Source organism: Pyxicephalus adspersus, chromosome 8 (assembly GCF_032062135.1).
Source record: "Pyxicephalus adspersus chromosome 8, UCB_Pads_2.0, whole genome shotgun sequence".
NCBI classification, from domain to species: Eukaryota; Metazoa; Chordata; class Amphibia; order Anura; family Pyxicephalidae; genus Pyxicephalus; species Pyxicephalus adspersus.
The window spans coordinates 52,630,955-52,650,835 of NC_092865.1; the positions used below are offsets into that span (position 1 = coordinate 52,630,955).

The window sequence follows — 19,881 nt, forward strand, 5'->3', positions numbered from 1 at the left end:
AAGCCTTTTTGGATCATTACTTACCTTTTCTAAATTTATTGTACACTGTCCAGTGTTATATTCATGCTTGATGTATTATTCTTAGTGTAAAGTATTATAAGATTTTAGGTATTTGTAAATAAATTTTTTTATGTTTTACCTGACAAAGTTGTAGACACAGAAACTTCATACTTTTAAACCTTCTCCAGCCTCTCTAGGTTTGGTTCTATCTTTTTACATGTAATTTATATAGGGATATGGCAATTGGAAAAAAAAACTTTTAGACATATCTGGAGCTCTTCTTACTTTGTATTACCCTCAGAAACCCATTGGATGTTTCTATCAACCAAAATGTTACAATTTTTTTAGAAAGTAAAAATTCTCATTTTGGTTCATCTTAGTCTCAAGAGGTGTCTTTGATACTTTTACTGAAAAGGTGGATTCTTCTCTATGCTTCATGAGAGGCAAGATGCCTGACTCTTATTTCACTCCTAATATAACAATGGGCTGTGTGTATACCTTGAAAAGTTCATATAAAGCAGGACATTCTGAAGAAGTTGGCAGGGAATGAGTTGCATTTCAGTTGCTTTTCTTAAAGAGGACCTAAACCAAAAATAAAAAAAAAATTATACTTACCTTTAATCCCGCAGATCCCTCAATCCAGCTAGATCCCTTCCTTAATCCAGTCCCACGCCGTCCTAGAATTATTCTTTGTCCCGGCATGGAGGAAGCCCTGGGTGCCTCCATCTTTAGTCTTTTTCCTTTTTCTTGTTACGTCACCTGATCTCGCTCTGTGCGAAAGCTGATCGGCATCTCTCAGGAGAGCTGATTGGTATCTCTTTCTCCTTAGTGAAGGAAAATGCCCCCTACTGCACATGCCTGACGTCGGGCATGTGCAGAAGGTGCAGCCAAGAGACTTCCGAGATGCGTGACGAAGATATCCCAGGAGGCTCTGCGCTCCCACTCAGTATTTTTTTTTTAAACTTTATTTTTGCAAAGAAATTTTTACAATATATAAACAGATGATAAAACCAACAAACACATATTAACAATACAAGGGGGAGGGGAGGGTGGGAAAGGAGGGAACTCACACCTGAACAGCATAATAATATACCAACTTAAACATGCAATGAGCAGCAAATACAGATAACCTACCGGCGTCGCCACACAATAAGCCAGTATACAACAAGCTGCCGCGCTCAAGACAAAAAAGAGAGGTGAAGAAAGGGTGTTGCACTTAAAAAAAAAGAAGATTTTTACTTTATAAAAAAAGGGTTGACACTAAGTTTAGGTCCACTTTAAGTGTTTGAAGCTTCACATTTATTTAGGTCATTCATCCATATCTAGTCACAGTTGGTCACGCTCAACTGGACTTCTTCTTCTTGTTCATGATGAAACAGCCTGAAAAGGTGTGAAATGTCTTCAACATTTCAAGAACAAGTCTAGCTAAATGTTTCTTAAATGTTTTTTAAACCCCAACAAAGTCTTTAGAATTCAACAATTCTGGCATTATGGAATGCCTGGATCACTTTTCCTGACAGTCCTTACGTTACTACAGGACACAGAAACCCCCAGTCAATGAAGAACGCAGATTAAAGAATGAAAATTTGCTTGCTTTAAATAATCTTGAATCTTAATTTCTTATTATCACTTCATATTCTTCATTTCTGAAGAACATGGAAGTGATAATCTCTGGTGACCGAACTCTTTCCACCTATTAAAGTTAGGTTAGCAAAGAGAACCCTTCAATTATTAAATTCTCCATTACTGTAATTGAGCAATGACAGTATTGTCTTTTAGCACTGTAATGTCCGAGTCCCAGTGATATGTATGCGCAGTCACGTGCCGTGTCTTCCTTTCCAATTCCAGGCCATGCCACGCCATATGTTCGGAAGGCTTTTCAATAGGGGGTTAAGTGCAATTAAGCTCTTTGGGCTCAGCTGGATTCCTGAAATCAGAATCTTTGCAAGAATTTCATTATCTGGAGCAGAGAAGGCAGGCTGTCTATGGCTTGACTAATGATAAGTCTCCGCTGCCAACGACCGCACGCTTTCCATGAATTTCACTTTATTATCTAACACGGTGAAATCAGCTCAGCTGAGCCCTCAATTATTATGCTGGTCAACTTTATCCTCCAATATTTATATAGCACCAACCTAATTCTCAGGGCTTTACAAATTGTATAAAGCCACTCGCATCACTCCCTGCCTCCGAAGGGGCTTATACGTTATACCTGGACTGCAGAAGCAGCTAAATACAAAGATATGTGAATGGCCAATAGATTTGTATTGCTGTTCAGCCAGACTTGGTCCAGGCACAGTTGACAAATATCATAGCCATGTGGGTGGTATTGCTTTTCTCTGCTGCACTCAAGCAATACAGCATGGTCTCCAGCTTGGCTTCAGCTTGCTTATTGGACAATAAAAGGGCATCATATTTATGAGATTATCAGCCTGCTCACCCTTCTGTCTTCTCCTATCAGCATGCTACTGTGATTTAACAACAGTGAGCAGTGCATTATAATTTGATTAGCTTGCATTACTGCCCCGCTCTCTTGCAGCCCTTGATTCATATGTAACAGAATAACTATATTTGCAATAAAATGAATGCAGCTCTGTATTGACCACTGTAAATGTATTTACCCACAAGCAGTGTAAATACTGGAATTAGTCTTTTACAGTCCATTGTACAGCAGAGTTCAGAGTGAAAGTAGGAGGTGTAGACTATATTGCCAGTTAGAAATTGTACAGTGCCCATGTGTAACAAGTGTCATGATAGGAGGAGGAAGCAAAGCAATGAGTGTATCAGTCTGCTGCTTTAACATTTACTTGTTCAGTCACAGACCAGGACAACATAACTGTAAGAGGAGAAAAGCAGATCTCCTTCTCTGCCACTGTGTTGTGTAAATCTCAGGCTGGATGAGCAAAAAATGCAAATCCTTTGGCAGGTAAAGCAGCTGCATGCACCTATGTGTACTAGTACGGAAAAATAATGGTTGATTCTCCTAGGTAAGGCATCTGAAGTCCTGTCCTTTCTGTAATTCTTGCACTGATAGATCAAGTAGTGTTATCAGCCTTGTCCATTTTTTCTTTATAACTACAGACCCCCCCCCACTCATAATATGGAGATGAGGAGTAGGCCTACAACACAGCACTGCTCCCCTAAAGTACATCGACTAAGCGTTGTCACCCTGGGGTAGGAATTGGATTACCGGCAAGATTAATTCATGGAAAAAAAGGGGACGAAAAAGAAAACTAATGCAGCCACTACATCTAAGGACTGATGCAATGAACCTGGTTTATTAAAGCTCCCCAAGACTGGAGAAAATAGATTATCATAGGGCAATCTGGGTGATCCAGCAAACATGGAATGGATTTCCTAAACAGCATTTGCTCATAGTTGGCAAATGTTTCAATCCTAAATCAGATCCATTGCAGGTTTACTGGATCAACCCGGATCTTCCATGATAGTCTTATCTTGTCCAATCGTGAGGAGCTTTTAGAAATCAGGCCTAATGTCCCATATAATAATTTTCTGCTGGGTTTTGGTACGCCTTGATAGCTGATATTATAATTTTGTAAAGATCTGATCCAGTGTGTTCCCTGGTTCTGGCCCTTCCACCTCCCTGGGCTCATTGCAGCCTAACCACCCTGAGATTTAATGGATCATCTCTATGATCTTGTATATGAATATATCTTATGACTTTCTGCACAGCTGCGGTGTTTCCTGGATAGAATTAGCTATTGGCTCCCATTCTTTCATTTTAATTTTTCTTTATTTTGGAGCTGCCATTTAAAGAGAACGCACAACCTGTGATATACCTGCTTCTGTATAGCTGCCCTAAGCATGCTCGGGGACTCCAGGCGAGTTTGGTGCATAGTCACGTTGCCATGGAGTCTCCAGGGAGATGAGTGAATAAAATTAGATGCAATCTTCTGTAGCACTCATAGTATTTACATGGTCTCCGAGAGGAAAGCGTGGGAGGGGTCGCGCAGACTTGGATAGTTTATAGAGCAGATTTGTTTACATGAACCAGCATGTGCCTCGCTTGGCAGGAGGAGATCTCTTTATTTTTGGTGGTAATAATACGGACGTCAATGTCTACTACATGGAGGAGCGGGGGGTATCACTGCAAATTACATGAATCAGTGGAACCATGTCGGCTTTATTATATCACATTATTCTTCATTCATTATTTCTGGACAGCTGCAGTAGTTTTATACAAAAATTGTGGGTGTTGTTAAAGCGGAACTGATGATCCAATCAAACTTGATGGGCCCCCTCCCCAAATTACCTGCATTCCATGGTTAAAAAATAGGTTTAGGACTCTTTCACACCTGTGGTGCAAAACTGCATGGTTGGCCAATCCCAGCCACGTAGCAAATTTCTGCTCTGTACACGGGAGAGAAGGATCACACCACACGTAACCAGTTTTGCATGCAACCCCATAAGAATGGGAGCAGTTTGGAACCATTTTTTGCACAGCAACAGCTTTTGGGAACTACATTGCAATCTGCCGCTACTGTGTGCAAACAATTGTTCCCAAATGCTCCTATTCACTTGAACTGGAGCATTTGGGACCACAGTTGAACCCAAAGCAGAATGCTGCCCCTCACCAAGGGTGTAAAGGCCCCCTATTCTTCCGGTACCTCCATCTTTATCATTGATTGGTGTGATGGCCTTCCAAAAACATTCCCAATGGGATAAAGATAAGGCAAAAGTTTGTATGTTGAAAGAGCTTCTTCCTCAAAAATGTTGTATTTACCCATAATTTTCCCGGTAGGATGATGTTGACATCCTTGCCTTGGGGGTAAGGTAATAACTTAAATGTTTTTGTTTTTAGGTGCATCTTTCACCTACTAAGAGTATATGATTTGGGTAGAGAGCGAAGTGTGAACATTCAGAACTGTCTGAAATTCATTCTAAGCATGTCTTAAAATTTTAGCTGTTTGGGTTGCATTGAGAATGTTTTTTCCTATCACAGTTCATGTGAGTCCAATGTGTGGTACTGGTAGGATGACCAGGTCAAAATAAGGCATGCTATACTATAGAGAACACAGAAAAAAGCATAGGACTGGCCACCCATCTTACCTTTTAAAATAGCCTTCTTAGCTTTGGGGACTTCAAAAAAAAAAGCAGCCCACCAATGTCTACCCATAACATATAGATGGGTTTTCAGTAGTCTGACCCTTTAAAACATCTGAAAGTCAACCGAAGCACTAACTTTCAACGTCCTTGCTTGGCACAGCAGAATCAGATTTTATGTGGACCATTAAATATTAAGCAAGGTTGATTTTGTTGTCGATAGAACCCACAGCGTACCAAAGGCGACAGAAAGAAAGTTTAATTAAGCTAAGTCAATGTTGTGTGGCAATATGTGCAGGGTGACCTCCTGGAGAACAGTACCGCACCATCAGGGAGCAAAACGTTACTTTATTAGTTTGTGAAACTGTCAAGAGGAGATTTATAGGGAGGGGACGGTAATGTTTCTTGTGAAGGTTCATAGTCATCAGCCAAGGCTGGGAAGAGGGATAATTAGTGCTGTGAGATGGCACTGGAAAATATAAAGCTGCTGACATTAGGATGTAGGACCAAACTACGACAATGATTCATGTAGTGTTACTTGTTTGTGGAAGACCTAGGCACAAAGTCAACTACTGATCTGCTAAAGTCAATCAGATGTCACAATTTAGACCATGTCTATGAAAATACAGCTAGCCATACACATAAGGTGAGCATTTCTGGATTAGAAGTAGTGGTAAATCAGATTTGTAAACCTTGTTCCTTCATTATTTCCCATTTCACTCCACAAACGCTGCAGCACCCTTGTTATCAATATTAACTTGTGTTTACATAGCGCCAATATACTATGTAATGCCGTACAAAGTAAATAGTCATGTCACCAACTGTCCCTCAGTGGACTCCCAATTCAATATACCTACCATGGTTGTATCTCATTAATATAGACAAAAACCTAACCTAACCTGCACGTTTTTTGGACGTGGGAGGAAACCAAAGCACTCTTTGAAGAAACTCTTTGTCCTGGGTAAGATTTGAATCCAGGATTCTAGTGCTGCAAGTGTGCAAGCCATTGTTCCACCATGCAACTTGTTTGTTGGTGCATTTTGGTGCCCTACATATAAATAGATTGCCCCTAATGCAGCACACATTAACCCATGGCAAATGGGTCTCAATGGCTATTTTAGGGTTTAGAAGAAGAGAAAGTAAGTACTGAACAGATGGCAATACCAATAGGTCAATTGCAAAGCATTTAGTTTGTATCTCCATACAGCTGTGTTGAGTTATCAATGCAAATATTACAATGTTTTGGCATTTTCCTGAACGTGGCATGCTTTACCTTGGATATTCCCATTGATGTGTGAGCAGTGTCGTCAATACTCATACCTGTACTCTACCTCTGGGACTAATTTCCCACAAACTATCTGAAAGTAGCAATGACTTTTCATCAGACAGCATTACACTGTAGTCTTATGTCCAATGGCACATGTGCGGCTGCAATATCTTTATCTTCACTGTGCCTGAAGAATTCCTAATCCAGCAATTTAGCAGAGATTTTCATTCACGCGAGTGGCCAGAGCATCAGAGGTTTTACTGCATGAGAGATTCATCTTAGCTGTGTCAGGAGGTGTTTTAAATTCGCTCCAGTCGATAGCGCGGCCGAGCTCGGGGCCAAAAGGCTGCTCAGCTGAATTACAGTAACTTTGGCTCATCCATCACACTTAGATGACATCTCAATAAAAAAAGAAAAGAATTCATGGACTGAGGGAGAAAACTGTTTATTGTGTTGTTTAGGTTGGGTTCACATCAAGCACATTGCATTTAGCTCTTGTTGATGCCCTTAAGTTAACATGTGGTGACATCCATTACTTTTAACGCATTATGGGCTTATTTTTAACATGTTACACATTCAAGTTTTTTGTTCACAGTAGGAATCAAAATACAGTTTAGGTGTCTTCCATTGTGCAGTAATGCCTTGTAATGCGTTGTAATGCATTGCATTTAAATGTAAAATGTTCCATTACATTACAGTGCACATCAATGCAACATTTGGATGTGAACTGAGCCTATTGGATACAATGTATTTTTACTTGTTAAGGCATTGGGCCCGGAACGAGTAACACAGCTCAACACGCACAGTGCTAAGGGGCCCTTTTACTGCCAACACGTCCTAGTTAGTAACTTATTACTGACAAATGATTGAAGGTACTGGGAACTCAAGAAACGTGAGGGATCCTTAATAACCCATGTGTCCTACTGTACCATGGAAAAAAGTGATCACTTGGCTTGTTGTATTGTGGTGATCAACATGCCTAAATATGTTTGGTACAAGACTATGGTTGAATTTAGGGACAGTTAGGTCAGGTTTGAGGTCTTGGCCTAATGTTAGTGAATAGGTTGAGGTTTGAAACTATGTTATATGGTTAATTTGTAACTAAGACTGAGATTTAGTAAAACATTTAGTAATAGGATTGATTTTTAGAGCTAGGTTTTAGTGATCAGGATATTATTAGGTGTTAAATTTAGGTTTTTGGGTTGGGTTTTGAATTTGGATTGATGTTTAAGGCTTATGAAGTAATTATGGTTGACCTTAAAACCTTAGGTTTCAAGTTGAATTTAGGGGTTAGGGCCTTTTCTACTGGTAAGGTTGAGGTTCAAGATTAAAGTTCAAGAGTAGGATAATATTTAGGCTAATCTGTAGGATTAAATTTTGACATTATGTTGAGGTCCTGGTTGAATGACTGGGATAAGTTCTGTTTAGGAATTTTAGGAATTACTTTGTGGTTAGAATTAGAATAAGTGTTAGTTTTAAAGGCCAGTTCCAGGTTTAGGTTTATTGGTAAGGTTGAGGGCCTGGGTTCAGATTAGGTATAAAGTTGATTTTCAGGTTTAGGTTATGGAGTTATGACAAAGGTAGTGTTAGATTTAGGGCTTAAATTCAGGTTTAGTGTTAGATTTACAAGTTGGGTTTAAAGTAAGGTTCAAGAATACATGGAGGTTGGGTCTGGGTTAAGGTTAAATATTAGAATTTGAGGGTAAATTAGGGTTACATTTTAGAATTAGGCTGATGATAAGGGTAAGTCATTTACTTAGTATTCATTTTCCAATGGGATTGGAGAATACCAAGAATCACTTTTACCTATTTTCAATTTTTTGGCGTCAATGCAAGAACTTTTCTGTTACCTAACGCAACTATTTGTGTTAATTCTTTAAGAATGAATTCCTGCCTTTCTTGTGTTTTTATGTATACCGTTATTTTTTTTGTGTGAATTGGCAGGCATTTTTTAAGTTGACACGTTTTCTTTTTTTTGTTTACATTTTTGTTTGTTAGCCAACTAAATCAGAGATGAGAGACCATGTATCATCCCTCAAAAAGCACAAAATGTTCCAGTGGGTTTCATGCGCTGCCATTAAAATCTATAGGGCCTTCCATGCAAGCTAACAGACTATATAACGCACTTGTTGCATTAAATAAGCGGGCACGAACGAGCACCAGTAAAATAATGGAGTTTGTATGTTCTCCCCATGTTTGCGGGGGGAGCACTCAGGTTTCCCGCCACATCCCAAAATTATGTAGGTAGGTTAATTGGCTTTCCCTCAAAAATGGCATTGGGCTGAGTCAATGACTATTGCTGGGACATTATAGATTGTGATCCACTTTGAGTGACAGTCAGTGGCATAGCTATGGACTTGGTATAGTGCTGTGTAATATGTTGGAGCTATATAAATTCAAGACAGTATTATTCTTATTGATGGTAAAGTGTTGCACATGCCTTTAATAACATTACATTGCACAGGTGTGATTGGCATAATCTCCTAGTACAGATAGTACAGAATAGTGATTGCAATGTGATTGGTCATTTAATATAAGCCAAAAATTCCCTTTGATTCAACAAACATAAAAAAAAATTATATTTTACATAATTATATTTATGTGTTATGTACACTGATAACAACCATTCCGCCATTTTCATTTGGTGTTCCTTTAACCTCCACATCTGCATACACATTAGGACAGCAGAAGCCTCCCTGGGTTTCTCTGTCTCTAGGACACTCATCTTAAATAATGTGCCATTTAAACTGTCATTTACAAATGACCTGGTGTCTCAAATGCATTTAAATGAGCCATACAAAATTACTCTCAGGCATCTGACTGATCTCCCGGGCAGACACACGCAGATCAATTTTAATTAGGAACTTTGCCTTTTCCCTTTGTTTCCTTTCTTCTAACAACCTTCCAACGATTTCCATAAAATCTGCATAGCAGCGCAAAATCTCACATTTCCCACAGGTAAAAGAAGATATCAGAATCCGTGGCAGCCGAAATAAAAGTTTTATGCTTAATTAGTTTTACGGTCGGCGTACCTCTCCTTGACAGAGCATTTGAGATGAACGCCCCCTCCACCTAAACCTTTCAGTCTCACATCTGACTAAAGCATTCTGGGGTGTCACTGCTTATCACAAATAATTTACAAATCCTCATCCTCTGGAGAGTATGATTTAAAAGAAAAGCGGTTTATAATTAGGTTTCGATCGTCGTTCTCGTTTAATAGGAGTGATGGGAGCGCCGAGGGTCTTGGCCGCTTCGGCAGGCGTATTGGTCCCGAAGGACGGCCGGCCTGATGCCATACACTGGGCAGTTTAATGGCCATTGATCAAACCATCGTTAATTGCTGGAGAAAGTGTTGCATCGTATTGACCGTGCGGCACAGGGACCTGACAGATGATTTAAACTTAAAGTTCAAAGCAAATTCGCTGGCCAATGTTCCATTAAAGTTTTCTGTGTGTATAGATTTTGGCAATAATTACCAAATTCATGAACATCTTGAAAGAAATCTATACTTGTGATATAAATGTGTAAGAGCACATTTAAAGAGCATTAATATAACATTTCCCTGAAAGTCATTTTTGAAGTGACTGTCACATCTTTACTTTCTTAATATTTCATATTTGTCATTCCTATACAGCTATGAGTGTCCTCTGCTTAATGTAAATCTATAAAAAACTTTTTGCTTTGGATTCGGATAGAGTAGAAAAGGTTCAACTTTTTTATTGCTGGGGGCGATTTCAACAACTTTCTGAACCAGTGACACCACAAATGTGAGTGTGTAGGTGGTACTAAGGGAGGATGATAAAGAGATTTTTTACAAACATGGCAAGGATTTAACATTCCCCATTTTTAAAGTAAAACTAAACCTGGCCAATTTACCTGTCCATGTTCCATCAACAAGCGCCATCTTTACTTTTCATCTTCTGATGATCTTTGCCCATCTTGATTGGAGTAATTAGGCAGGTAAGACACATTATTTCAGAAGGGACATTGTTCATTTCTGCATGCCAATGTCAAGCATGCACATTTTTTTCATTTTCCAGAGGCATGTCAGGTGATCTTGACCCTGGGTGGAGCAAGATTGGGTGAAGTAGGAGGAAGAGCCAGCAAGAGTATGAAGATGGTCAGACCCAGTATCCATTTCATGCCAGGATGAAGATGGCCAGGTCCAGTGTCCAGTCCATGCCAGGATGAAGATGGCCAGGCCCAATGTCCAGTCCATGCCAGGATGAAGGTGGCCAGGCCCAGTGTCCAGTCCATGCCGGCATGAACATGGCCAGGCCCAGTGTCCAGTCCATGTCAGGATGAAGATGGTCGGACCCAGTGTCCATTCCATGCCCAGATGAGGATGGTCAGACCCAGTTTCCATTCCATGCCAGGATGAAGATGGTCGGGCCCAGTGTTTAGTCCGCACCAGGATAAAAAACTAAGACGGGACAGCGCGGGACTGACTGGACAATGATTGCAGAGGAATTGATGGCTTTCCATCTATCAAGGTAAGTATATAATTTTTTAATGATAGTTCCACTTTATATTTATGTGTTTGGTTAGTGTTTTGGTCCCCATCAGTAGAGATTTGGGGGGGGGGGGGGGCAAAGGAATTTAAGCTGCTCACCTACTGTTCGTTCAGATAACTAAGTTGTCTTCAGTCAAATCACACCTAACTCATAGACATAAGAGAGAGACAACTAGGGGAGAACAGTTAGGTCCGTTATTGAATGCTCAACTGGACCCATTTAACCTAATGGGAGCAGTCAGGAAGCATTTTGTGCATGTTTTTGCATGTGCTTGCTTTTTGGGTTGCAGTTGTTGTGTTGCTGGTATGGTTCTGGGAAGCAACATGCTGCTTCTGATCATACAATTGCTTTTCGGCCTCTGAAGGAAGAACTGCACCTTTACTGAGAACACAAGGGCAGCACATGGAAATACATTGACCTATGGTGCAGTTTGCTGCTCTTGGGTTCATTGCAGCAACTTGCTATGCACCCTGGATCAGCTAAACACATGGTTTTAGGCTGTTATAGGCTGCCCTTATTGTATAGTTTGCAGAAGGCAACGCCTGCATGTGCATTGAAAATATATGGCTGTCTCATGTGTATATATCATTATATAAACTACACATAACCTAATAAACAATATATATTATATTGCAATAATCAAGGGAACTCTTTACACAGAGTGTAGCTCTGTCCTAGGGACATTAAATTTATAGAGAAGGAGCTTTCCAGTAAACCCCCACTGACCTCTGTAGCTGCTGTTACTGTGAAATAATCAATCTTCACATTTTACAGCGTAATTATTGAAATAACAGCTCTCCCTTCTTTCCTGTGCATTCTGTCAGTCTTCCAATATAAAACAGATGTTAGGAATTTACTATAAACTGAGTCTCCTGTGTGATCTTTGTGGACTGGGGTCAGTATTTGCTTCATTTGGTCTTTAAGTGAATACTTTACTGTAGTCTGGTGCACTTTAAATTTAAAAACTATGGAATAACACATATATAAAAGCACAGTTCTAATGCACATTTCTCTTGTCTATGAGATGGTTTATGTGGGTTGACAATAGATTTCTCTCATATTATTTCCTTGCAAATGGACAAAAGATATATAAGTGCAAAATGAATGGCACATTACCACAAATTCTACATAAAGCTGAAAAAAAGTGTTACTTTTTAAGCAGACACCAAAGGAATGCTGAGAACACACATTCAATGTGCAAATTAAAGAAAGATCCTCAAGCAATTTCTTCAATATAAATGATACACACTTGGCTTGACTTATTAAAACTCCCCAAGACTGGAAAAGAAAGAATCTGGGTGATCAGCATCCATGGAAAGGATTTCCTAAAAATAATTTGCTAATAGTCGGCACATTTTTCAATCTTGGACCAGATCCATCCCACGCTTGCTGGATCACCCAGCTTCTTCCATGATAGTCTACCTTCTCCAACCTTGGAGAACATTCATAAATCAGACCCAATGTTTATTATTTCTATGGCTGATCCGTGCTGATAAATTCCTGCATGCCTGTTTGGGAGGTACAACATCCTGGCCAGGCCAATGAAGATGGCCAAAGATCGTCTAAAGGATGAGAAGAAAAAAAAAGATGGAGGTGCCCTACAAGGGAATGGAGACAGGTGAGTATCCCAGATTCAGTTCCGGTTTATTAATCTGTGTATGAGTACAGAGCTGCATTTTATGCGTCTTTTATATCAATTGGAAGTTCATCCTTTATAATAATATCTCACTGATGTCTCTGATTCCTGCCCACTTGCAGAGTGAATGTGTCCATCTTACCACAATGGCTCCCATGAAACCCATTCCCCTGCTTCCCATCTAATAATTTCATTTTTGTGTCCTCGGTTTTAACCTGGATGAGAAAACCGGGGCGGATGAAGTGGAGTGTGAGATCCCCACAGTGTGTAGAGTTTCTGGATGAGCTGAATAAAACAAAAGCTTCCTACTCTCACTTTAGTCATGAGATTTGTAGTCCAAGTAACTAACGGTGCAGAAAAACATTAATTACAACTGCCTGCACAAATGTTCTAATTCAATTTAAATAAGATGTTCCCAGCCAAGCTGATTGGAATTTTTTTTTCTTCATATGCCACGATTTCACAAAAGAAAATAATATATTCTAATACATTTGCTTCTTCACTTTTCATCCATTTCACTGTTAATGCAGCAGAAAATTAATGGTGTGGTGGGCAATGAAAAAGAACAAGGGCCCGAGGGATCAAACATAGCAGGAGAGATTGCAGGAATCAAGGGGTCTGACATTCACTAAACATTATCTGGTAACTCATTCAAACTCCTTCCAGATAGGGCTAGGGACTGAGTCACTGAAGTATGCATATGTACTTGAGTATAAGCCAAACCCCTCCTCCCCAAAATGCTATTAGAAAATCATGGAATATACTCGAGCACTAGATGATGCTGTGTCCTCAGGTAAAGTGAACAAACGATTGCCATCCAAACAGAGTTTGTAACACAGTACATGTGGGCACAGCGTCATCCACTGGTGGACAACAAATATGCACAAAAGATCATTTAAAATGTTCGCAACCAAACTGATTGGAATATTTTTTCTTTATATGCCACAATTTAACCATAAAAAAATATATTCCAATACAAATTCTTCTTCGTTTTTACTGCTACATAAGTAAACTAGTGCAGTCTAAAGGAAAAAAGAGACTTGTGGAACGTGATCAAAACCTTTACCTACATGAAGGGTGTGAATAATGCTGGACATACACTATTTGATTTTTAACTCCATGGTTTTTTCACAGGGAAAACATAAAAACACCATGCACATGGCCACGTAACCATCACATTTTTAAAGTATATGTATATACTCCAGTATAAACCAAGATCTTTTTGACCTAAAGCTTGGAATATACTCAGATCACACCACTAGATGGCACTGTGTCCTCATGTAAAATGTAAAACAAATGCTTGCCGTCTGATACAGACTTTGAGGGCATAGCATCATTAACTGATGGCCAACAATATTTGCACAAAAGATCAGTAAGAAAGAGGTGATCTATCATAAATAACTCAAAAATACAAAATACTTAAACCTGTAAAAAACGGAAAAAAGATAAACAGACTGAGCTCATGTGATTTTAAATGTTTCCTCTTTTTAATAAATATTTTAGAAAAAAAAAACACACCCTGGATGTATTTATCCAAACAATAATAATTATTTAGCCTTGCTTTTCATTTTTGTTGTGAATTTTAGCACTAACACTGACATTTTGTGCCTTAGTTTTATATCTAAGTCAATGTAGTTTTTCTGTTTTTTCAGGTAAAATTAGGTACCTTGGTTTATATTCAGATCTGTGTATATTCGAGTATATAGCATAGATAAATATATAAGTTCTTCCATGACATTTACTTGGAAGGGGGCAAATGAGAGCCTTTGTAGCCAATTTACTTCTCTGTATGCTCAGGGCTCCATTGACTAAGATGGAGCATTCTTTTACAAAATCTTGTTTTCTTGCAGAAGGGAAGATTTATGCCCTCGGAGGAATGGGCACAGATACTGCCCCTCAGGCCTTGGTAAGAGTGTACGAGCCATCAATGGACAGCTGGCAGCAACTTCCCTCCATGCCCACCCCACGTTACGGTGCCTCCACTTTCCTGCGGGGAAACAAAATCTATGTCTTAGGTAAGTCGAATATACTGTTCAAAGAGCTCTGATTTCCATGGCAGAAACTTTATTACTTTTATGCTGCAGATAATGTGCTTTGCTGTCCAGAAGTCATTCTCATTTCTCATTTCACAGCAGCAAACCTGATTGGCTGATTTTGCTGCTTCATCCTCCCCCAATCTGAGCTCTGCTGTACATTAGATTGCAAAAGGCAGACAATTTTAGGTAATTACACTGCTTGGATGTACAAAATGAAATTTAAAGATGTATTAAGGATCACAGAGGTTCATTAATCTATGTTTACACCTGCCTTGAGTTTAGCTTTAGACTCATAAATTCTCATGCATTGGAAGGGAAAAAAGATTTTTTGAGGCAAAAAATGTCTTTTTGATGTTGGATTTCTGTTGCAAGCTCTTGAAACAGCTGACACCCCTGTGCCCTGGAAAGCTATAGGAAATATATATCTTTGTGCAGGTAGCAAAGGGATTAATTAAGTGTAGAGAAGGCAGAACTAGCTCAGCCATGACAGATGGCGGCTATACTCCATGCAGCCAGAAACCATGACTGAGAGGCAGCACAATCACATGGCTCTCCAGCCTCCCTCTCCGCTTTCCAATTCCCCTTCTTCTACACATGTTGCTGCAGAGCGATTTCACCCCGGGCCCCTTCGAGGATTGAGGGCCGCACACTAAAGCTCCATGCAATTAAAGAATAAAGACTGCAGTCAGAACTAAACGGTCCCCCGGGTCAGCGTGATGAACCGCTACCATCAGCCATTCAGAGCTTTTCCAAAGGGAGAAGATTCCAAGAAAGAGCTGAAACTGAGCCCTGGTCTGTGTTTACAGGAGTGTAAAATTGTGCATTTTACCTTTGCATGCAGCCAGTGCCTAACCAGTGCTGTTTATTAAAAAGTCAGGAAAAAAAATTGTTGCTTGCAATAAAAAACAAAAACTTAGGGGAGATGTCACATCTGTCTGTCCTGGGGCATTGCACCTTCATGTAACGCAATATCATGCATTGCAGCTCATTCGCTGGCCTGCTAAAGAAGCAGAAAGGACAACAAAATGTTTTTGTTTTTTTTGACAGGACCATATTGTGTGCTCATTTGCAGCAAATGTCAAAAATTTCACACCTGTTCATCCTGCTGCTTTGCACCAATATGTAACTCAAAATTGTGCATTGCATATAAGTAGCAGCTAAACTGCACATTTCACCTTTCCAGGCAGTGGCTCAACCGGTGTTGTTTCTGGAAGTGCTGGAAAGAAGAATTATTGTGGCCTGCAACCAACAACAACAACCTATGACCAATACACACTTCTCCATCCTGGCGCATTGCACTGTTAAATAACTCAGTATTGTGCATTGCATTAACGCAGCTAATTCAATGGACAATCAATGCACCAGAAAGGACAAAAAAAATGAATATGCACTTTTTTCTGATGCAGTGTATGGTTCTCCGTAAACATTTTGTGTGCTTGTCTGCAGCAAATGGCAAAAACTTTACACCTGGTTATCCTGGTGCATTGCGCCATTAAGTAACTCAATATTGTGCATTGCATGAAGGGAGCAACTCAACTGCACATTGCACATCTCAACCAGTGCTGTCTGGAAGTGTTGGAAAGAATTTTTGGCTTGCAAACTAACAACAAAAACTTAAGGCCAATTTGGACCTGTCCATCCTAGTGCATTACACAGCTATATAACTCAACATCATGAATTGCATTAATGCAGCTCATTCATTGGACAGCTGATGCACCAGAACAGACCAATAAAATCACATGTACACATTTTTTTTCTGTTGTGTGTTCACGTGCTGCAAGCAATCTATGTTGGTTAAGGTATTGGCATGCCTTTGACTGAATAGCACCAAAACGCATATAACATACATTACTTGTGTTATTGTATTGCAAGCATTCCTGCAATGCACAGGTGTTAATAAGCACTAAAAGATCACTTTTTTCCTTCAATGGAGGAGTATTTAAAGTGCATATAGTTTCAGTCAAATAATTGATTACATTTTTAAAAATTAAAGGAAGTACAAAAATTTGTTGTCATACTTTCCCATAATTTTTCTTTATTCTAGCTACTCCTCCAGGCAGCGCACCAAGAAATGTAACCAGCAAATATCAAAAGGGTTAGAAAAGATATAACACCCAATCCAAATTGGGAGGGATGTAAGGTAACACTTTTTAGGATTTAGTAGGGGGGTCGAATGGTAGAGGTGACCCATGGGTGTGCTGTAAGGAGAAGAGCACTACATGTGGTTGTTATTGGTATTGCAATTTGTACTTGGATCTTTTTCCTTGTTCTCTTTTATTGAATGCAGCTGGCAACCATCCCTGGAAATTCTTAATATTTTCCACCTTTCTGTGTGTAGAATAATGTCAAACCTCTGACATTTGCAGTACACATCACTATAGGATTCTACATATGTCACTCCATTGCAAAACTACATTGCACACAACAGGAAAGAACGATTGTAAGATGCATTACTTTCAATACCTGTCCTACTCTTTACCAGCATGACAGGGCTTATTTCAAATAATTTATTCATGGAACTATTTCTAAATGTCATAGCCAATCAAGACTGCAGAATTTATATGAGCGCCTAATTTGACCTTGAAGGAGACTCTAGTGGTGAATATGACCTTGTCTTGAAGAATGTAAATATGCGTCATTACAGAATTTGAGCACCTTTAAGTGTCTCTTCTAATCAGAGAGCCTCATGTGAATTTTTTTATATCACCTATTAAATTGAAGTGTTCCTGTCATGCCTAAATAATGGTGGAAGACACTTTTATGGTGACAGGAATGTCTTAACGCTTTGATAACAATGCAATCACAGATTTCTTATACACAGAGGTTTAAATCCTGGTCCTGGTTGCACACCATCTGGCTGCTTTTAGGATTAACATGAAACATTTAAAGGGTGCCTGCCAAGGCCAAAGTATGGTGAATGACATCAATGGCTTTTAAAGCATACAATTGACCACTTTGAAACAATGGTGATTCCTTTCCAACCCCTATTCCTCATCAGTCTCTGCACTGATTAAAGTGAGATGTTGAAAGGGATGGCAGTCACAGACCAGAGATACTTTAGGGGGCTGTTTATCACAAATGGAACCGGCAGAGAATCCCACTGCTTACCACTCTACCAAGCATCAGGTCTAAACTTCCAATGCTCATGGCTCTGAAACCATCTTTAAATTCCCCACACTTCTAGATATGTAAGATGCCTGGTGCTCAGCTTTACTCAATGTATTGTCTTATTGGCCCCTATGTCAATGTGTACCCTCCTATAGGACACATTGACATAGGGGCCAATAAGACAATAAGACGAAGAAGTCATGGTGCATGGTGGACGAGGCAGGCATGTGACACACTCAAAGGAGCAGAATGCTAAAGATTCTGCTCTTCCTTGAAAAAACAAAGTTCAGTCTTGAAGGCTGTCAGAGAGGTAATTATTCATAGTGTTCTACTGCAGGGGCTTTTGATTGAATAATTTCTTTGGAATAGACAGAGTCTAAAAACTTTCATTTTAGCGGAATGCATGTAAAAGAAGTCATCCAACACATTTCAGGGATGCCCTCCTTCATCAGGGCTGAATATATACACAAATAGATACACAAGACCTCATATAGCTACAAATTGAAAAGAAATAACTGTATTGCCCATAGTACCCAATTATATTCTACCTTTTCTATAGGCAGTGCTAAATGAGATGATTCCTACTGGGTGCAATTATTCATTGTTCTATGTTTGGTGATTGGTGCTTGCTTACACTGCTCTCTTCTTTTGACAGGGGGCAGACAGGGTAAGCTTCCAGTAACTGCTTTCGAGGCTTTGGACCTGGAGGTAAATAGCTGGACTCGATATCCCGGAATCCCAAGCCGGCGTGCCTTTGCCAGCTGCACTATGGCGGAGAGTTCGTTCTTCAGTCTGGGTGGCTTGCAACAGCCTGGTCCTCACAATTTCTATTCCCGACCCCACTTTGTGAACACTGTGGAGATGTTTGACTCTGAGCAAGGTAAGAACTATGTTACTGTAAACTGTGATATATTTTCAAGCCAACCTTCCAAGTAGCAAGATCTTCTTATTCATAATACTTTCCAAAATGCTTGCTGAAAGTAGAGGGAATCGGTGATATACCTATATTAAATTTACAAGTATGTTTCCTTGTGGAACCTAGGCTAGAGCAACAGCCAGCAATATCTCAGAGAATGTTGAGTAGCCCAAAGCAGGTCTTCCTCTTCTGTGCAGCCACCCACTATCATTCACATTGATTCTGCTACTAAAGTTTATTATATGTCATCTGACCTAGTTGGACACCTCCAAGGAGAATACCCGAGGTAAGTGACAGAAGAGAAAGACCCAAAGCTAGTAGAAGTCTTAGACTTTAAATTCACTGCTATTCTTCAAGGAGAAGCAGAAGAGGTTACTGGGTGATCCTCAGAGGGGGGCTCCTTTGAGATGGGCAGGCAAGGTTAAAAGTCACCACCCTTCCCGGTGTCAGGCACACCTGTTACCTCAGGGGCTGTTTCCCCAGTGGGTATACCAAGGAAAGGATTAACACCTCTATCAAGTTATTTTTTGCTGTGTCTGTCTCGATGGGGAGGCTTTACTTCCTGTCCTGGAGATACAGCAGGAAATCAAAATACGCAAGAATAAATTAAACCAAGTTGAGGGAATTTCAGATGTTCTAACCCCCATGCTATCTATTAGGCTTTCAAATTTCAATTAAGGTCTCCCTTTCACATTTGCCAAGCAGTATATGGTAGAACAGGCCATGAAGATTGTATCCTTTTCTTCTCCATGATGTATAAAGCCCAATGTGCACTGGTGCAGAAAGTCGAGTTGTAATTGGGAATAAAGACTAATTTTATGACCCCTTCCCCCAATGTGGTAGCTACTCTCTCATGGCTTTAAAACAAATGCACAGCTATGACACATTTTATAAATAACCTCCACTAGTCACATTAATATCCCATACAACACACACATGAAGTGTCTTCCAGCTGAAACCCTAATAAGATCCATCTATTGGTGCTGTAAGGTAAGAAGTGAAAGACTTTGTGCCTCAGGCTCAGAAATGGATCCCCAGGGACCATGGTATAGGACCTCATGCCAGTCACAGCCTTGTCTACCCCTGTTTCTGCTGCCACTGAAGAGAAAACTGTCATCCATTTTCACGGTAGGAAAACCTCTGATCACCTCCTTCACAAATATATTTGGAAACACGTCAAGAAACCACCCAGCTGGCATGTTTGACAGCCAGTCGGCTTCATAGAGCAGCATTTCTGGAGAAATTAATAAGTGATGGCAGCCAGTCGGGCAATGTTCTTTGGAGCATAGAAACATATTGGTTGCTCGAGGTTTCCAATCGACAATCTGTCTTCGTTTCTT

The 19,881-nt window shown here is 39.9% G+C and overlaps 1 protein-coding gene across 2 annotated transcripts in view; it reads left to right on the forward strand.

Annotated features, from left to right (window-relative positions):
- Window positions 1-19,881, forward strand: part of KLHDC8B (kelch domain containing 8B) — a 77,400-nt gene that overhangs the window by 29,229 nt on the left and 28,290 nt on the right. For both annotated transcript variants that reach the window (XM_072420647.1, XM_072420646.1), the window contains exons 3-4: window positions 14,332-14,496; window positions 18,281-18,505. In XM_072420647.1, the coding sequence (XP_072276748.1) occupies window positions 14,332-14,496; window positions 18,281-18,505 (390 nt within the window). The remainder of the gene's footprint in view (window positions 1-14,331; window positions 14,497-18,280; window positions 18,506-19,881) is intronic.